Raw genomic sequence first — 20,816 nt, forward strand, 5'->3', positions numbered from 1 at the left:
TGGGGAGAGCATGAAAATACATTCTCCCTGAACTGCATCTCCTATTGCTGCTGTCAGAGTCAGAACACTGAGCTAGATGAGCCTCTGTCTCATCCTGTAAGGTATTTCTTAGGTTCTTGAAAAATTAAAAAATAATATATTTTAGGAAATCTATTCAAGAATATGAAATTTCATCAAGAAGGTGAAACACTTTGTTTATGTGGCTAATCAAAAGACAAATACAGGAATAGGCAGGATTTTCTGGTTTCAGTTTCTTTATGTCCTGATGTCCTGTATTCCAGAGCAGAGACAGTATTAAGTAGAAGCCCTTGTTCTGCACGTTTGTAAGGAGTTTTTTGATGATGACTTACTTGTCAGACATGAGGTAAGGCTGTTGTCTTGTAAAATCTTGCATTCAAAAGTGTCTCAGACAACCAAAAAGCTTTTATTTTTTCCCCATATCAAGCTATCTTCCTTCAAGCCTTATCTATCTAAAAAAAAAGGGAAAAAAACCCTGCCACCTTCGGGAGACCACAGAATTACTTGAATTCCAAGTAGTATTTGTAACTGATGTAATAACATGTTGCATTTTGAAAATAGTACATTAATACAGTTCTAGAAGACAACTAAGGATATACAAGAGGTTTAAAGCTCTTGATGTAGATGGATATCTTATCCCAGTTGTGTTTCCATCTGCTATCAGAAAAAAGCTCTACTAGATAGCAGGAAATAAAGTAATTAGAAAAAAGAACAAATATTAACTTTCTGCTTTTAGGGACTAGAAAGTTATCAGTGCTCGTTTCAGATGTGCACAGCTTCAGTACTTAAAGCTTTAGCAGTTTCTGTAATTTGGATATATTTCTCAGAAGAATCAAATTTTTGAAGCTTAAAATCTGCAGAGGAAAGAATGTTAAACATAGTTCAGCATAATTTAGATTTTTCTTTCCAAGAAGTGGCAAAATCATTCTTCATAATCAAAACAAGTGTTCCTATTTTACTTTATATTTATATATATATATATATATATATATATATACTATATATATAATTCTTACTTTATAACCATATTTACTTTATATTTTTTCTTGAGTTTTAAACTAAATCAAGGCTTGCTTTCAAGGCACTTTTAAAGGACTACAGATTATTTGAGGCAGATTTTACACATGTAGAATATAGGAAAAGTTACGGTTTTCTTTTCCAAACAGGAACCGAAGTTTTTTAGTAGGTGGTTTAGTGTAATGAATCTTACAAGTAAATATCTTACAAATAGATGGTGATTTTCCCTCTGGGATTTTTTCAAGTTTCATGTTTCAGAATTGAATAGAAAAAACTAAATTAGTACTGACTCTTCCAAATTTTTCTACTGCTTTGTTGTTTTTGAACTGTAGGTTAAACAGCTGCGTTCCGTGTATGTCTGTGGTTTCTTTACTTCGTTATGTGTTATAATTTTCTGTTAGAAACACACCTTAACTTTGGAAATGTATACATTTTATTTATACCAATTTTGTGGCCGTCTTAGATAATACATGTTTAGTGTAGTTATAATGTTAGTGTTCTGCGTATTTTCAAGGGAAAGCATATAGTAGTAAGCGTATCACAAAAGTGGTTTGCTGGTTATAGTAATTTCTAAAATATCTGTTAGAAAGCTATTTCCTAACAATAGCAAAAAGTTAAATTATACCTGAAAGAATATTCTTTTATGATTGAGAACTACATAAATATGTCTTACATATGTGGGAATCGTTTCATGACTATACTGTGCTGCATGAGACACATTTGATTTCTCTCTTTCTTGGTAGACGCTCGTTTGTAAGCATATAATGCTTTGTCTCTCTCTATGGAACAAAGTATATTTTTATTTGCATTGCCTCACGTATGCAAAATTTTATGTCAAAGGTATGAAGCGACATATGAAGCCATTGATTGTTGTATTTCTAGGGTATCGTCACTGTCGTCCTGGAGAGTTCACCTGTGCTGATGGAAGATGCCTGTTAAATTCCCAGTGGCAATGTGATGGCGATTTTGACTGCCCAGACCGATCTGACGAAGCACCTATAAACATAAAATGCAGAAGCTCAGGTTTGCATTTAATTTTATGAATAACATGTGTGACCTTTCTGCTTGGAAAGCAATGGTTTAGGATTGTAGACAGGCAAATGTAAAACCTCGTAGCTTAAATCTCCTGGCCTTTCATGGTGATATTCCTTATGTTTTGCTGGGAGAACGAGTTGTCAGTCCTGAGCACTGAAAACCTCAGTTCACAAAGTTCAAGCCACCAGTTCCTATGGCATAACAGAGCTGCTAATTCTTTAATGCATAAATTCTGTTGGTACTAGAATAAGATGACATTAATGTAATAATTGCAAAGTTTCTAGCTTGCCCTAAAAATGTTTACTTTGTTTAATGTACTCATCCTACAGAAGTAGATCATACAAAAGGGGATGTGAAGTTTTTCTTCCTATAAATAATAAATGCTGGTTTATTTTTGTTAGTAAATTACTGACTAAATGTGATAGGTTTTATTGATTTTTTTTGTACGAACATGAATACGATTGCTGAGGTGTGACTGGTTTTTGAGAGGTAAATGAATCCTGGTCTGCATGTGACACTCTATTCTGTGGCCTTTTGAGAGACCACTTCTTCTGTCTAGATCCTGTGAGTTTGTTGTGCAGTAGCCCAGTTGCTTATGCCACTTTTCATGGAAATCACTCATTTGCTTTGAGGTAAGGCAACGTACCTGACACATTTAAGTGTTCTAATTCTGATTTGAAGAACCTGAATTTAGCTTAAATTATGTATTCAAGTTTTGCCAAATAGGGGAAAAAACATGTGAATGCGTCAGATTTCAGGCAGTCATGTTACTAAACACTTCAGCTTCCAAAAGAGAGAGAAGCCATGCTTTTTAAGTGTTGTAAACTGTAGAACTGTATTTTGTGCAGAGATAATGCAGAGGATTCTCAGTTTTATGAGAACAATGTGTAGGAGGCAGTAATAAGTTGAAGTATTCACACATTCTCCAGGAGAACAATAACCTTTAAGGACACTGAAAAGTAAAAAGGTATTATAATACTATCAATAAGAAATCAATATTCAATTTTTACACAATTGTTTTGTCTCACAAGCACATATTTCAGCTGATCCAGGAGAAAATTCATTCCGAATACTAATAGACCACCCCAAGTTGTGTTCTCTTTTTTTTTGTTTTCCAGAGCAGTCATGTAACAGCTCTTTTTTTATGTGCAAAAATGGCAAGTGTATTCCTCAAAGTGACGTTTGTGATAACAAAGAAGATTGTAGTGATGGATCTGATGAGAAAAGCTGCCACGTTAATGAATGCCTCAGTAAGAAAGTTAGCGGCTGTTCTCAGGATTGTCAGGATCTTCCTGTTGGGTACAAGGTGAATAATTACAACATGTGGTGTAATATAATGCAAATTCTTAATTCTTAACTATATCTTAACTACCACATAATAAAACTCCACTGTGTTATACTTCCTTGTGATGAAGTAGCTTACCTAACGTAGTAAGAACACTCAAATTTTTATTTCCAGTAAGCAAACAATTGCCAATTGTATAAAAAAGCTGGTACGATACAGACTATAAACCTATGGAAAAGAACATACAATGCTTTAAATACAACAAATCATACTGATGTATACAGAGCACTGAAAATCAGTTGTGAAAAAAGGAAAACACATAGGAGTGAGTAGCAGGAATAGCAGTTTTCTCCAAATTTTTTTTCCAAGTCAGAGAGACTTGTAGAAATATTTAAACAAAGTATAATTGCCTTAGTTGCAGAATAAAACTGTAGATGTCTGCATGTGATGGTGTCTCTGAATTACCTGAATCTGCTTTTTGGCCTTGAGATGTAGAGAGGAATACTTTTTGGGTGTTATCTAAACCCTAGCTACTGACTGCACTAACCTTTAAAGAGAAGCTGAGGTTAGGAAAGAGATTTTTTTCAGGGTTTTAACTGAAGTAACCCTAACTGCACACCACCCCCCCAAAAAAAAAATTAAATTTCATCTTTTCCATAGAATATTGGCCCACTGAGAACTAAACAAAATCCATCCAACATGCTTAGCTCTAAGGTTATTCAAACCTCTGAATCCATGTCCTAGTTGGAAGGCTGGAGACTAGATTGTGTACAGCAAAAGCCTTGTTGAAGTAGCTTCGTTGTGGAGAAAGCATGTCATGGGTCTTTGCAGAGACTAATCAGAGAATACAGGATGGAACATGAGACAAAGTTTTCCACTGATGAAACTATGCCCCTGTTTCAAAACCCTTCTACCCAGCTGTGTTTTGTATCGTTCACATCACATGTGAGAAGCCTGCCATGGTGATCGTCAGACCCCAATAAAAATCTTAAATGATAAAAAAAAAGCTTCAAGAGTTCTCATTCACTTTACTGTATTTGTTACACTGAATGCTAGATGTTATCAACTCTTCAAGAAAAATTATTAAAAACTGGGTATCTTCACCAAAAAAGCACACATGTACTTGAAAATAAAGAACTCCAAAGGGTCCGTCCATCATTAGTTTCATGGAAGAATCCTTTCCATGCTTTTGTTGAAAATGTGTGTGTTACTTCAGTTGAAGAAGAAAGAATAATCACTCATTCTAAAGGGTTATTTGGGAGGGAATGGTACTTAGGATTGCACCAGCAATAGTTGAAATGTAGGAATGTCTGCCTGTAAACAATATAAACAGCAATGTAATTAAGATGTTACTTGAAAAACTGAGACTACATGGAATAGTTTATGATGCTAACATATTCAGAGGAAAACACATAAGATAACAAACAGAGTCAATGAGTAACTCAAAATGAATGTATGTGTTTTTCTTTCCCAGTGCAAATGTTGGCCCGGATTCCTGCTGAAGGATGATGGCAAAACATGTGTAGATGTTGATGAATGTTCGTCTGGATTTCCCTGTAGCCAGCAATGCATCAATACCTATGGAACCTACAAATGCTTGTGTGCAGAAGGGTATGAAATACAGCCTGATAACCCAAATGGCTGCAAATCCCTTTCAGGTATCACTTTTTGTTTTTAATCCACAGCTGTATCCAAAATAATTTGTGAAATACCTTAGCCCTGTGGTTACCCTTTTATGCAAGATAAAGGGAAGTACTTTGAAGCACACTACTTCTTCAGTAAACAATAGGAATGTGATTCAATGTGTGAATGTAATAATAAGTTCTATTTTTAGTATGCATTGTGCGCAAATCTTTTGTAGTGGATAGGTACAGTGGATTATGAAAGTCTGAATTAGTAACTTTATTAGAAAAAGTATTAGGAAAGTTAAAACACATCAATTCTACTTCTGAGTAACATGATAATAATATGTTTATGATGTGCTTAAAAGACTTCTGCTGTTTTATTTCATCAACTTTAGAATGTTATAATGTCGTTCAAACTTCCTGTTATGAAAAGAAGGAACAGGAAAAAATAATAGAAATTGCAAAATCTGTTATTCCTGTAGCATATGAAATGCTCCAGTCTTATATGTAGTACACAATGAAGTTCAAGATACATAAGAACACTGGGTATTTCCTCACCCCTCTGTCTATGCCACTGGTGTTATTTTTATGTGCTTCAGTGGGTGGGATTTTGCTAGATCAGTGAAAGGAATAGCAAAATGTCAACAGGAAAGAAACAAAAAACCCATTACTGCGTTCTGCTGGATTTCCTTCATAGTACAGTCAATCTTTGACTAGAGCAGGCTCCTCTTTATTGCAGTCTTGCACAAAATTGTTTGTGCTTTGGTTTCAAATATCCAAAAAAATCTGTTTTCTTTCTAAATGACAAGACGACTGGAACCTCTGTCACATTCCTGTCTCAGGTGCTTCCCTGAGGAATCAGAGGAAACACAGGAGAGGGCAGAAATACAGTCTCTGTTTTTTGCTTTACTCCTATCTCACGCCTTGCAAGCCACTCGTACATTTAGAAGCCGTAGATCACTCCAATGAGAAAGGCAGCTGGAACACATCGTAGTACAATTTATTGGAGCTGTAATATATCAAACTTCAAAAGTGATCATGACAAAGCTGTTTGAGCTGTGGCAAGGATGGTTGTGCTGCGAGGAGGTGCCAACGTGTGAATGTTTGGCCTCGCGCTGAGTTCTTGCGTGAATGGCCTTGAACTCTACACCACAGAGCAGAGCATTGCAGCCACTCTCCACAGACCAGTGTCAGGGAGGGCTCAGGATGGTGCCTCGGATCATTTAAGGACTGGAGAACGGCTTAAGGGTGGAACATAGAATGCGAGCAAGGTGGTACAATGTATTGAGTACCAGAGCAGAGCGGGCTGGACAGTCCGTTACATTCCAAAATGTATGAGCAGTAGATACAAGCCGTTAATACATTTTTAGTTATTCGTAGTAATTTATTTTTTTTATTATTTTAGCTGAGGTCACTGTTAATAGAGATAAAATAAAGATAGCTTTTTTAAAACTATGCTGTTTTTTTTCCATTTGCTATTACACGTGTCAGTGTCAGAGATGTTTCAAAGTAACTGATGGCATGAGTGAGTATCTGAAGGAATATTTTTTTGATAAACTAGAAAAGCAGGGGTAAAAAAGCCAAATCTGGCTTCAGTTCAGAAGTAGAATGTGAAGCTTTGTCCGAATAGGCGTTCCTTTATGTCTGTACTGTTCAGAGTATTGGAATCTCAGAAGACAGTGGTCAAAATGTGCTTGGTTGTTTGCAACCGTAACAAATAAAGGTCTTAGTGATAATTTGAAAGTGAATGTTGAAATTATAAAAAAGTGGTATGAAATATATTTCAAATTTAATCTCTGACACTAAATTAGAATAAAATACAGTATGGTTCCCATATTACAAAGGCAAAAAATTTAAATTACTTTGAAAGATATACTAATTGATTGCTTTGTTCATTTTTATACTGCATCATTGATCTTTCTTGGAACATTTGAATGTTTTAAATATTTCTTTCATCCATAACATTGATCAGAGCATGTAACATTTATTTTTCAAACCATCTGTATTTCAGCATTGTATTCCTGATTTTCCATAAATTAACGTAAAAGCTAGTCTAATATATTCTTTCTCCCGGGGTTTAGATGAGGAACCTTTCTTAATTCTGGCTGATCATCATGAAATAAGAAAAATTAGCACTGATGGATCCAACTACACTTTGTTGAAACAGGTATAATCATAGTACCATGCTCTAAGTTTAACTCAATACTTTTATTCTTTTCTAAAGTGTGCAACTGACAGAAACGTCATCCTACAATTGGCATTGTACACACCATAGAACAACTGCAGCATCTTCAGAGTTTCTATAATATTTTGAATTGACTATTTGACCTGAATTTGACGTGATTAAAGCTCAGGCAGTTGTTTCGTCAGTCATTCTGATGTACTAAAAAAAATTGTTATTTGTGATCCTCTTCCATCACAATATGTTTTGTGCAATTTGTATATGTCAGTTTAAAAAACCACAAACAAACAAACAAACAAAAAACAGCCACAAAACAAAACAAAAGAAAAAAACATCAACCAAAGAAAAAAGTATTTGGCCATGTATTTGGACTACTCGCTGTCATAATTCAAATCTATTTTTTTTTCGTTTAGGCAGACAATTCCAAGATTTACTGTATTACAATACATTAACTTACAGCTTTCACTAAATCTAATTTTTGAAATAATTACTCTAAATTATTTTAACAGGAAAAAATTACTTCTGTGAAAAAAACCTTCAAAACTAAAGTGACCCAGGAAATATGGAGCTGTCATTTTTAGCAGTTTCTGCTCTGCTTCTATGCTTCACCTAAGTGTAGTTACTTACCACAGATTAGAGTTCCAAAATATGTTTTAAAATATCTGTTTCCTTGAGTACTAATTAATCAATTGTAGAAAGACTAGAAAAATCAGTTATTGCCAGTCAATATCGTTAGGCTTTTTTGTGACTTCTTGTGTCAATAAGCTGTGCATCTTAATGTCACAAGAGAGGTGCTCAGGTCTTCACAACAGTAATTACAAAATTAACCCATCTTGCATTAAACATTGACTTTATTTAAGCATAGCAAGCGTTATGTTAAAGTCTGTTTGTTCTGAAATCCTTCTGACTACCTCTCATTTACATCTCACTGCCTCTCGCCTCTTTTGCTGGTATATCTATTAATAGAAGCCTGTGAAAAGAGGGGAGCAACAGTAAATTTCCTCTATGGTTGGTGCTGCCAGATTGTCTCAGAGCTTCGTTAGTCTTGAATTTAACGGACTCCTCTTTAGTACGTTAGAGACCACGTAGCTCCAGCCATTGAAGAGAATCTGTGTTTTCCATGTCACATTAATTCACTAGTCTAATAAATATCTCTGCTGTTGAACCTGCTGGCCTTTGGTCCTACAAATACGGCATTTTCAAAAGCACCCAGATTTGAAAGCAAAAGAGGGAGCTATACCAGCAGAACAGGGGGGCTGTCTTCTTCATAAGGACGTCTTTTTGTCCTTGAAATGTTATGATGGATCGGCTCGCTCTTAGACATCTACCAGATGAAGGCAAATACCAGAGCTGCTCTGGCAAAGGAGCAAAACCACCTTCCTCTGTGTATTTGGTCCGTGCTTTGCCATTCTGACAGTTGTTCATAAAAACTCAGAGTAAAGGAGCTGAAAGTAGGAGCTCGTTCAGTCTTCTCTGAGTTGTTCCGTGCCAGCTTTTTCCTCTCTTTTTTTTTTTTTTTCAAATACACATAAACAGTACAACTGTTTGAATTGTCTCATGTATGTTCTTTGCCTTCCATTTCCTTCACTCGTAGTCATCAAAATCCTTAGGTTTGCCATAGACAGAGTAGATAGAGAGAATCTTCCTCCAAATTATTTGTGATTTTTACCTCGAAACACAAATTACAGCCTAGGATACCGTGTGCTGCACATAACAGAAAAAAACACCACCACACATTTAAGATGAGAGACTAATGCAGCTGATGCTGTTTGAAGTCTTCCCTGTTCCTTCTAAAAGCAAGTTACATGAGAAATGGAAAAGAATTATGCTAGGAGGACTTAAAAGTGATAAGTAGATCATGAAGAGGAGATGTTGTCTGGACAAAGAACTCTATTGCAGATGTACAGAAATAATTTTACAGGCAGTTGATATTCTGATAAACATTGTAACTGAAATGATGCAAAAGAAAACACTTGAAACCAAAAACTTGCAGGCAGTCGATTCTATTTATTAGTCTGGATACTTCAGAAACTTTTACGGTGTTGTAGAATATGTAGATAAAAGGCTAATTTTTCACAAGTTACTGACTTTGATTTCTAGAATTTTATAAATATTTGGTAGTCTTTGTATTCATTCATCTGTTGTCTCCTTTGTTAAGAGTTTGGGGTGGGGGTTTATCTGTAGATGCACTTAGACTAATAGTAGAAAAAGAGACAGGAGAGTGTTTTGCAGCACAGTTATGACTGACAGAGCTGCAGTTGGTTTTGTTAAAACACTGTATGCATGGTTACGTGATTTTTGAAAATGAGGGTGGTCCTCCAGCGCTGTATTGTTTCAGGCTTTCTTTAATGATGGTTTGTGCAGCCCAAGCACTCTTTTCCTCTACATTTTGATCAGAAGATAGATTTATGCTGTCGCACTAGTAGTTGGTAGTTAAGCAATGTATTGCCTCTGTACAATTAAATATTGTTTGGCTTAGAGCTGGCCAGTGCAGCACATCCCCTCTACAACTGTGACTTACATTAGCGAGGGAAGTTGCTGATCTACCTGAGACTAGAATGTCATTGGGCTGATAAGGGGATCGATTAACCAGTTGATCTTGCGCTTTTCAAAGCAGTGCAAGCTGCATCCATTTTTCCTACCGCTGCTGCGCCATCTTTGATTTGCAGCAACTTTGATATTAAGAATAATTCTGATTTCACTACATATCAGAATGTTAAGCAGATTATGGGCAAGGCTTTCCTATGCTCAGAAAAGGAAATAAGAGCCGTCATCTGAACGGAATACCTGCCTTTCTTCTCTGCCATTTGGGATGAAAAGCCAATATTATATGACTGCTCTTTCCAACCTGGAGGAGTACCTCAGATTTGATCAGCACTCCTTCTTACAGTCTATTGGCTCAGTAACTGGAGCCACAGGAGACATCCAAATGCCTGCTGGGTCTCTTAACTTTTGCACTTTATGTACCTCTGTGTGCATGTGTATACATATGTGTATGTACACAGTACCTATAATATATCATCTAAAAATTTTAAACCTCCTTATTCAGGAATTAAAATCAAAGCTTTTTAGAACATCACAGTTATAAATTCCTGATTAATTTATATTAATAATGAAGTATATTCATTAAGATGATAAGTTTTATGCTATTTCTGAGTTTGTTGTTACAAAACGAACGTCATCTAGTTTGCCAAAGTAGTGCTAAAGGTAGCAGTTAACACAGAAATTGAGCAAAAGTTGAAGTATTTACTGCTGAAGTTCATTTTAATAATAGGAAAGAAAACTGCAGAAGCTTCATTTAGTTTCATATCATCTGCATTTTTTCAGTGAGATAGTTGTTTTCTATCTTTTCTGGTTTTTATTTCTGTTACAATGTTTATCTTATTCTGATTATTTACAAGTAATGTATGGAAAAATAAGAGAGGTACTTCAAAAATATGCAATCAGTAAAATAAAACATTTTTGGATATTACATGCAATGTATTTTGCATTCTGAATGCTACCCAACAGTTCGTGTTCAAATATTTGAATAAATGGACTTTTTTTTTCTGTTTTTAGGGGCTGAACAACGTGATTGCAATAGACTTTGACTATAGAGAAGAGTTCATCTATTGGATTGATTCCAGCAGACCGAATGGCAGTCGCATAAACAGAATGTGTTTAAATGGAAGTGACATCAAGGTAATTGGGGATTAATAATGTCACTAGTAGAATTAAATTTAAATTTTGGGAAGTGCTCCTTCATGCTTTTAACCCAGATTCTGAGGGTTTGGTATATGCGTACAAACACAGCATGAGTTAGCAAGTCCTAGTAAAATTTGATTGTGTTTGTATCTTATTTGAAGTAGAGACAGGGACTAAAAGGACTGTATTTATGAACTAAATTTCTTATGACTTAATTGACAGTTCAGTGTGGTTTACAGGATGCCAAATTAAAAAGAGATGTAATTAGGTATAAGCTGTGGAAACACACTAATGTATTATTTCTTCATATAAATTTTTCCATGCTTTTGAGTTGTTTCTGTCTTACCTCCACTACACTTCAATGAAAATAACTCAATGTCTTTGCTGTGAATAATCCAGGGTAAAAATGCGCTCCCATTTCTGCACAGCCTCTTCCACATCTGTAGTGGAATAAGTTCACAAATCCACTGTAAACATATTTGTTGACTTACCTGAACGATTTTCCAGAATTTGTGATAAGCAGTAAGATATTCTTCATTGCTTATTCTTTTATATCTGACCTTATTAAACATGGAACAAATAAGCAGTAACACATCCTGTGAATTTTGTTCCCTCATTGTACACCAGTAAATTATGCAGAAAGGAAGTTTCTGGGTTTCGTTTACAGCTTAGTACATGGAGTGCACATCCTCAGAGCACACCAACTTTAGTGGTTTTGAGGGTTGAGGTTTGAAACTGACTGGTATCAGTGAACCTTGTTTACATCCTTACATCATGGAAATAGTTGTTCTTAGAACTTAAAAAAAGTATGAATGAGGATAAGTTATTAATAAGTTAATTAGTTTACTGAAAGGGTTGTCGGGCATTGGAATAGGCTGCCCAGGGAGGTGGTTGAGTCACCATCCCTGGAGGTTTAAAGGTCGTTTAGATGTGGTGCTTGGAGATATGGTTTAGGGGTGTACTTGGTAGAGCAGGTTGATGGTTGGACTTGATGATCTGAAAGGTCTTTTCCGACCTGAATGACTCTGTGAATCTAAGTTATGACACTGATTCCAGTGGGGTAAAACTGGAGTCCAGCATGTACTCAAAAGTCTTAGTGAATCCTTGCAAAGATTTTTCCTGCAAAAAAATAAGAGACAGGCAAGTGTGGGGTTCAAAGTCCATTCAGTCTTTGAATGATCCTTATGGTCTTTAAACATTTTACAAAGCCTCCTATTTAACTTCTTGTCCATTCTGGATGAATCTGTGTCTTGTTATCTTCGGGAAAATTTTCAGGAATGGGGACGACCCCAGACTTTTTCTTTCTAGTCTTAACTGTTTTAAGATGTCAAAGAACTTTTCCCAGTCAAAAAGTTGTAGTTGCCACGTGGGAGAGTACAAAAAAACTCCTATTGCTTTCTAATAAAGTAATAATAATTTCATTTTTTAAGGAATGGTTTCCGAAATTTGAACAAAAGAAGAAAAATAGGTTGGGGGCATGGAGGGTCATTGTTCCTTCATTAATATTTTGCCGTTTACAGAATCAGTGTCATGTTCATGAGTATAAATAAACAAAAAGGATACAAATTGAACGCAAAAATTATGAAAATAAGTGCACTTACTTTTCATAAGAATTTTTTTTTTCACTGAAAGACTTGGCCCAGATTCAGCTTCTGAAAATGTATGCAAAAATTTATCAATAATTATATGTTGTAACTGACTGATATTCTGTCAGTAATCTTTTATCCAGCACCAAATGATAACTTTGTCTCTTCGACGTGGATTTTAATAGGTTAACATAGCCCATATTTAATGATGCAAATAATTAGTTTCCCAGCAAACCTATTTAAATTCTTTAACATTTTTTTCGTCATAAAAGACAGGTTTTATGATTGACAGCCTTTTCACTTGATGTATGAATTTATTTTATTTCCTTCGTACTTCTTGTGTTACTAAAAATAAAAGTACTGTTAGTGTAAATGATGCTATTGATACGTTACCTAGGATTTCCCTTTTAGAAGATAGCATCTCTTCAGCATATCAACTCTAGCTTTCTTGTTCTGGGAAGCCTGATGGCGTCTCATTTTTCTTCTGCATCTGATCATGGAGGGGATATTTATACAATATAAGCAACAACTTTTTCACATAAACATGTTCAAACATTAACAAAAGGTTTTATGTATAGGATTGTAGATGTAAATGAAATCTGTTACTGGAAAATGCTGTAGTAAGCTGGATTGTGTGCATTAAATGTCACACTAGTGATCTCAGTGACTGGAGTAGGCTTAAAGTGACTCTCCAAAGGAGAGTTGTCAGCAAAGAGAGACTAATTACGTTGATGCTTCTAGGTAGTGTAGCTAAACTGCTATCTAAGTTTGCAGAGCTATCCACTTCTGCATGAAATGTCCCTTGTTACAGTGCAGTGGTTGCTGGAATTACACGTTAATAAACCAGTGAAGCTGATAGTGCGAAGGTATTAGAAAATGTATTCTATTTATATTAAAAAATTGGTGCTTGCCTGGATTTAATTTAAAAAATATTTTATAAGGTGATAAATAACATAATAACCTTAAAGTGTTTTTTACATATTCATAACTATAAAATTGGTTTAAAGTGTCTCACAGTATCCCTTCTTATCTTGAAGGCTTTTCTTCAAATGGTAAATAAAATTAAAAATAACACATTCAGTTATACATAATCATCTTTACGTGTAAAGTTTATACTCCATTGCACATGCTTTTAGTGGTGAAGATGACAATAAATTAGGATGTATGCTACAGTAATAAACCCGTTATTAGTACTTAAGAAATCTCAAATATTTTCAAGTACTGCTCTTTCCGATTTTTTTTTTCTTAAGTTCTAGTTGCACAGACCTAATCAGGACCTCATCAGGAAGAAAACAGGTTCAGAATAGACCTTATCAGGAATAGAATTTTTAAGCCTAGAAGAAGTTGGGCTCTAATGATCGGCAATATTCAAATGTCACTCAACGCTTAACAAGAAGTACTCCTAGCCAAGCGAGATTGAGTCATACAATCATGACGAGATTTGTAATCATGTATGTCTAGAGGCGTTTGTTCGAGTTGCAGAATTATTGAAGTTGTCAATTGTGAGAATAACACATCCCTCTCAGTAGAGCACAGGCTTTCCAGTAGGTCACTAAATTGCTTCTGTCTCTTAGTTTATTCCTTAATAACATAGTCCTGTTGCAATTTAACTAATTCTTAGAAAAATTCCTCATTCTTCTACCACATGAATGTTGGAAATGAGAGCACAGTATTTACTTTCCAACTAGGTAATCTTTTTCTGTTTGCCTGAGTTGAGTGCCCTTATGGTCTATCTGTCATGATGACATATGGCACTACTGTGATATTAAAATGAAATATATGCGGATGTAGACTGGTGGGAGACATGGTGAGCTAATAAGCAGTTGTGTTTGAGGGCATGCTATGGGGAGAGAAGCCTCATCATTCAGTTCTGTGAAAAATAAACAGAATAGTAAAGGGAGGTTGGGTTTTTTTTAAATTAAAAAAAAAAGGAAGGAATGAAAGGAAAATTAGAAACTTAAGACAAAAAAGGAAGGATACAAAATTCTTAACAGTTAGTACATAATGCAGGGAAGTTGGAAACTTGGTATTTACTACATCGTAACATTCCCCATCGTCCCTTACCTTAAGGAAAATGTCACATTGTCTTAATCACTTAAGAAGTGTCATTACTTCAGCCTCTCTCTTCTGGTATTAGTAACTCTTGAATTGTTGTTCCTTTTCCGAGTATTTACATGAATAATTTATGTAATTTTTGCTTTTCTAGGTAGTCCACAATACAGCTGTCCCCAATGCACTGGCTGTTGATTGGATTGGGAAGAATCTCTATTGGTCTGATACTGAAAAGAGAATTATTGAGGTGTCTAAACTCAATGGCTTATACCCTACCGTCCTTGTGAGCAAAAGAGTGAAGTTTCCTAGAGATCTGTCCTTAGATCCTCAAGCTGGGTATGAAGCAGCCATTTTGCAGTAATTCATATTTAATCCTAATTTGATATTTAAATCTTTTTTTATAAAAACAGAAGATAGGAAATACAATTAGTTCTTTATTATTTAACTTTCAGCTAAACTGGATATCAGTAGTCTAAAACGCAATACCAATGCTTACCATATCATTATTATGTATAAAAGTGGTATAATAGAGGAATGCAGGTACTAAAACGTGTTTTGTTATATTTACTACTCTGTAAATGTTTTCTTTTGGTAGGAGGAAAGCAGATATTTCAAAAAATATCTTATCATTTTAAAAGTTTGTTACAAAGTAACAGAAAGTTCATATTATGTAAATTTTTACATTTTCTTTCATTTATGTACTGCACTGTCCTGTTAGCACAGCACTCTTTTCTGTGTTTATTAGTTTCCAAAATAATTTAAGCCATTCAGCTACCACATATTTGAAGACTTTTTTTTGACGTTTTTTGCACATTATTCAAAGAGTAAAAGTATTTAATCACACGTAATTTGAAGATAGGTTCTGCCTTTTTTAGTCTATACAGTTAAAGTTCTGATTTTCAAACAAGTCTAATAAGTGGACTGACTAATTATTAGGATACAAAGGGTTTATTTTAGGAGACTTAGTTTCTAACTTTAGTTCTCAGAACTTTGAGACGATATGCTTGAAAAATGTATTGCAACAACAGTGATAAGAAGTGACGGCTGCCTAGGTAAAGTCGTTCGTTAGCTGGTACCTTTAATTGCTAATTCTATTAGTTATTGCATGACTCTAGAATTTATTTATCGATAGATCAGTGCTGGTATTGTGGCTGCAGTTCTGAGCACCACTGCCATTTTTGATTTCTTGACTGGTGTGAGAGCTATAGGATCCATGGACTTTTTTTTTTCTCACAGTTACTGTAATTTTAAAAGTTTATAATTTTTCCCATAAAACATATGTCCTTGAGATGGTTAACCTAATGCTATGGATTTTAAAAAAGAAAGAAAGAAAAGAAATTATCTTTCCATAAACAAGTTTATTTAATATTTGATTTTCTGAGCATCACAGAATGATTGAGGTTGGAATGGCTGAAAGTCATCTTGTCAAACCCCAAGAGATACAAGTGCTTTTTACTTTTTTCTGTTTGTTGTTCTTTTTTTAAACAGAAACTTCCTACCCATTTCTATTTGATCAAAACCAAATCAGAGAGACTCAAACTATCTCATTATTTCATGCCAGCAGCTAATTTGGATGGTAGAAGAAGAAAGATTTTTATATTCTTGAAATGGAAAATGCATAAAACCATTGAGATATTTCCTGTTTATGTGACAACGTGTGTTACGCCACAGCCATTGAGTCACTGGGTCTGTATGGCTCAATATGCAGTTAATGCCTCATAAACAAAGGCCTCTCAACTTACCACTAAACCATCATCTATATTACACTGACCCCTGTCACATCAGTGTACGTTTAATTGAAAGTCATTAAAACCTGGAGAATTTCTAACCAAAAGAATTCTCTTAAATAAGTATTTATGCTGCATATGATCTTTAAGAAAAGTAACACTTCTGAATAGTAATACTGAAATTATTGTCTAGTTCCTCAATAAATAAATTATAGACTATGGAAAGTTTGCCCTATGTCTTTTCAGATCTGAATTCCGTATGTATTGCTTTCTGTTTTGTGGAACACGAGGATACTTCTGCCTAAACTGGATGAATAAAGCTATTGTAGTGTCTCATAACACTCCTATAGTACCATGGCCAATGAATGATTCTTTTCCATCTCTGAATCCTAAGGCTCAAGTAATCATCTCCAATGTCAGTGACAAGAGAAAATTGTTGAGTTGGTCTGGATTCTCTAACAAAGAAAAGCAGCGTACTTCCTAGCTGAGAAATGTCACCTAACTAGTTCATTATTTTTAAGAGAAAAGCCATTTTCTACCAGTTCTTAGAACTAGTATTGAATTTTCTTGTAACTGTACCCTTTCTTCACTGAAAAATTTGGCAGGGAGGATGTAAACATTTGTTCAATGTATTCAAGATACCAACACATAGTATCCCTCTCTGGTTGCCTGGATATCAAGGACATGTTCTCTGTGTGCAAAAATCAGTTCTACAAAGTTTGTACAGAGAATCCCAGTCTTCCAGGGAGGTGTAGATATACAAAGGCATAATAAACTTACTGTGCTCCTGCTCATTGCACAGTATGTGTACAGACTTAGCTTTCTGAGGCCAAGCTCGTTTGGTTTGGTTTGGGGTGGGGTTTTTTGATAAATATATTTGTTTCTTTATTTTAATACGGAAAGCTGCTGGAAATAAAAACTCTGTTTGCATTTCAAATTCAGAGTTATTGTTTGAAATAGTATTAGTTGTATCTTGGGTTTTTTCTCACAAATGAGAAATGCAAAATCAACTATATTGCTGACGACATACAACAGTAATGGTACATTTCCAAAGAAAAAGTTCTCTGTTGAAGTCAGTGGAGAAAGTTCCCTTTCTCTACTGCTTATGTGGAGCAGGCTCAGTGCCAACATATTGCACCTGTGTTTTGCAGGATACCTATATCTGTTCTTAGGGCCACCGTTTTCTCCTGCACACAAATAGTATTCCAGGTGGCTATTAAGAATATGAGCTGCCTCTGCAGGGTTTGAGAGCCTGCCCAAAACCTGTGGAGTAGAAGCATATCAGCTTCCCAGCTGGAAAGATCTGTCCTGAGGTTCTAAGTAATGGCATACAACAATAGCAACATACACTCTTGTGCTAAATAATAGGACTTTTCCTTTTTTCAAAGAAAAACCCCAAACATGCTCTGTTTCGCGGCTAAATAGCGTATTGAAGAGAAAGTTGCTGCTCAGCTTTCCAACAGTCTTTCTCAATGCTTTGCCCATTTTTAAGCCCTTTATGTGAGAAACTGTTGTAATGTCTTCGAACTAGTACTTCTTGAAGTAAGATAATTTGCATTGTATTATTTTTAACAAGAAAACAAGGTTTTGTAATATGTGTATTAAAAAAAGTAACTGTAATAGAATATTTGCCATAAGTTTAGTAGTGATGCCATTTTTGCAGGGTAAGAGATTCGCAAAACCGAATCCAGGCAGAACTTCAAGTTCTAAGGTATCAAGACTAAGCAATTTAAATGCACTTTTTACTAGTCCATAATTAATTTGATGACATCACATCTGACATGAGGACTCTCCTGTTCAGACCCTTTACATTTAGCACACTCATTTACAGACAGGTCCAGAAAAATCCGAAAACCTGTCTGAAGAATGAAAACGTTATGATATATTGTTGAGATCAAACAAATAAATTAATCATTTATTGTTATTATTTTTGCATTTCTAAACAAAGCAACTGTTGCATTTTGGTTTATAGATACTTATACTGGATTGATTGCTGTGAATATCCTCACATTGGCCGTGTTGGTATGGATGGCTCCAGTCAAACAGTTGTCATAGAAACACAGATATCTAGACCTATGGCTCTTACAATAGATTATGTCAACCACAGACTGTACTGGGCTGATGAAAATCATATTGAGTTTTCTGACATGGATGGATCTCATAGACATAAAGGTTGGTCAACAGCTTTTTTTCTTTTTTTGATTTGTTTTCTTCTATTTGATAATTTTTAAATTGAAAATGCTTTGCATGTTATGCGTAATTATGTAAATCTGTAAAACATTTTTGCAACTTTTATTGATACATTGTTTCCTTTTAATCAAGATCTTCAAAGTTGCTTTTTGTATTCCTTCTCTGTTATGAATATGAGTAATTGCATAACTTACAGTAATATATGTCCATGGAAAAAATGTCAAATGAAAACAGAAACTCTGGGTAGGAGCAGACTCAGCAATCAGAGGCTGCCCTGTCAAGTCTGTGCTCTAGTGCATATTTGCAGCACATGTTCTCGACCAAGTTACACAGCCATTGAAACGTGGCGGTTGAAGGGGTATGTCCTGTGCGCCGCGTGTCGGAACAGCTAAAAGCAGCATTTTCTCCAGCCTGAGAGAGCCTGGAAACGCCCGTTAGTCTGCTCAGCATGAGTCAATAAGGAGACTGGTATTGCGAATGTAATTTGGGCCTTCCCTGGTAGATGGGTAAAAATAACAACTTTTGAAATACGTATGTAGTGAAGTAATCTTTATCCCTGTGTTCTGCTTGGCACCTGACAGATAATTAAAAAGTTAGTATCTTTTATCTATAAAGTATTTAAATAAAGTTTTACACTGTGATGAATAGTTCTCATATTCCAAATGGTATAATTAATGATCTTTCACTGTAATTCAAATATATGAAATACTCAATATTGGTGTGTAGGGGGTTTTTTTGTTGTTTTTTTTTTTTATTTTTGAGATGAAACTGTTGCTCGAGCTCCTTTCCACAAGCTTTACCCAAACCTCAGAACTGCTGCTGTCCTGGTAAAACTTAATGCATTTGGGCCTTTTTAGGATAGAGGAAAGGGACCTGGGGGTCCTATTGGACAGCAGGATGACCATGAGCCAGCAACATGCCCTCATGGACAAGAAGGCCAACGGCATCCTGGGGTGTATTAGAAGGGGTGTGCTCAGTAGGTCAAGAGAGGTTCTTCTCCCCCCTACTCTGCCCTGGTGAGACCACATCTGGAATAGTGTGTCCAGTTCTGGGCCCCTCAGTTCAAGGACAGGGAACTGCTGGAAAGAGTCCAGCACAGAGCCACAAAAGTGATGAAGGGAGTGGAACATCTCCCTTATGATGAAAGGCTGAGGGAGCTGGGTCTCTTGAGCTTGGAGAAGAGGAGACTGAGGGGTGACCTCATTATGTATGTATAAACATCAAAGGGCGAGTGTCAGGAGGATGGAGCCAGGCTCGTCTCGGTGATGGCCAATGACAGGACAAGGGGCAACAGGTACAAGCTGGAGCACGGGAGGTTCCACATTAACGTGACGAAAAACTTCTTTACTGTGAGGGTGGCAGAGCACTGGAACAGGCTGCCCAGGGAGGTGGTGGAGCCTCCTTCCCTGGAGACATTCAAAACCCGTCTGGATGCGTTCCTGTGTGATCTACTCTAGGTGGTCCTGCTTTGGCAGGGGGCTTGGACTAGGTGATCTTTCGAGGTCACTTCCAACCCCTAACATTCTGTGATTCTATGATCTCCCCCTGGGTACCTCTAGGTTTTCTCCAAACCAGAGTTCACGAAATAACTACTTCATTTTCAGATTGAATCTCTATAAACAAAAAAAGAGTTTTCTAGCCCTCGTATTCGTGAGTAGTAAGTTATAAGTAGATAGTGAGCAATTCACAATTGGAGAGACTACAGCAATAGCTATGAGAGCTGTAAACGTTCCCATTAAACTCAGCATTAACTTCCATGGGTTTTGTAAGGAATACGGGACAGTGGTAACCTGCTCACCTAAGCAGTACTTGCCCAGACATACCCCAGCGTGCCAGCTGGATTCCTGCTGACAGTCTATTTTTCAGACAGATGAAGAAAAGCTCCGTACTCCTCTTGATGTTATTCCCTGTGCTGCAGTCCTGCTGGCTTGTTCTCATACAGTTATCCTCTTACTCTTCTTTCTGGATCTTTCAAAGGAAAGAAGTAAATAATAGCCAGTGTGTCTCTCTTAGCCCTAACATGACTGCAGTGGTCAAACATTTCTCAATTTCCTTTTTCAACCTGAAAGTTTCAGAATTTTTCTTTCTTAGAAGGTGTCCTCCTATCACTAAATTTCAGAAGATGCCTGAAAAATTCCAGTCATCTTGTCCTTGGTGTCCCTTGCCTCCTCAGTCTCCAGCCTGTGGATTTCTCTTGCCCAAGTGGGTAAAATCGGCTTCAAGTGCCTTTCTGTTCACAGAGTAATATCTTCCCCTGAGGATATGTGAACCTAGAGAAGGATATCTGTTAGAAAGCCACAGCTGGTACCAGTGAAGAACAGTGTTTCATACAATAAATTCTCATTCAACAGAGCACCACCACTGCTAGTTTTAGACAGCTGAATGTGTTCATGACTGTTTAAGGAGCACGTCTGA

General features: G+C 36.0%; 1 protein-coding gene across 1 annotated transcript in view; it reads left to right on the forward strand.

The window, feature by feature from the left end:
- LRP1B (LDL receptor related protein 1B) overlaps positions 1 to 20,816 on the forward strand; it is a 578,117-nt gene that overhangs the window by 450,896 nt on the left and 106,405 nt on the right. Inside the window, exons 56-62 of the mRNA XM_086465459.1 lie at positions 1,918 to 2,058; positions 3,189 to 3,376; positions 4,830 to 5,013; positions 7,062 to 7,147; positions 10,721 to 10,843; positions 14,639 to 14,820; positions 18,184 to 18,383. Coding sequence (XP_086321585.1) covers positions 1,918 to 2,058; positions 3,189 to 3,376; positions 4,830 to 5,013; positions 7,062 to 7,147; positions 10,721 to 10,843; positions 14,639 to 14,820; positions 18,184 to 18,383 — 1,104 coding nt within the window. The remainder of the gene's footprint in view (positions 1 to 1,917; positions 2,059 to 3,188; positions 3,377 to 4,829; positions 5,014 to 7,061; positions 7,148 to 10,720; positions 10,844 to 14,638; positions 14,821 to 18,183; positions 18,384 to 20,816) is intronic.

Source organism: Leptosomus discolor, chromosome 5 (genome assembly GCF_034619465.1).
Source record: "Leptosomus discolor isolate bLepDis1 chromosome 5, bLepDis1.hap2, whole genome shotgun sequence".
Taxonomy (NCBI): Eukaryota; Metazoa; Chordata; class Aves; order Leptosomiformes; family Leptosomidae; genus Leptosomus; species Leptosomus discolor.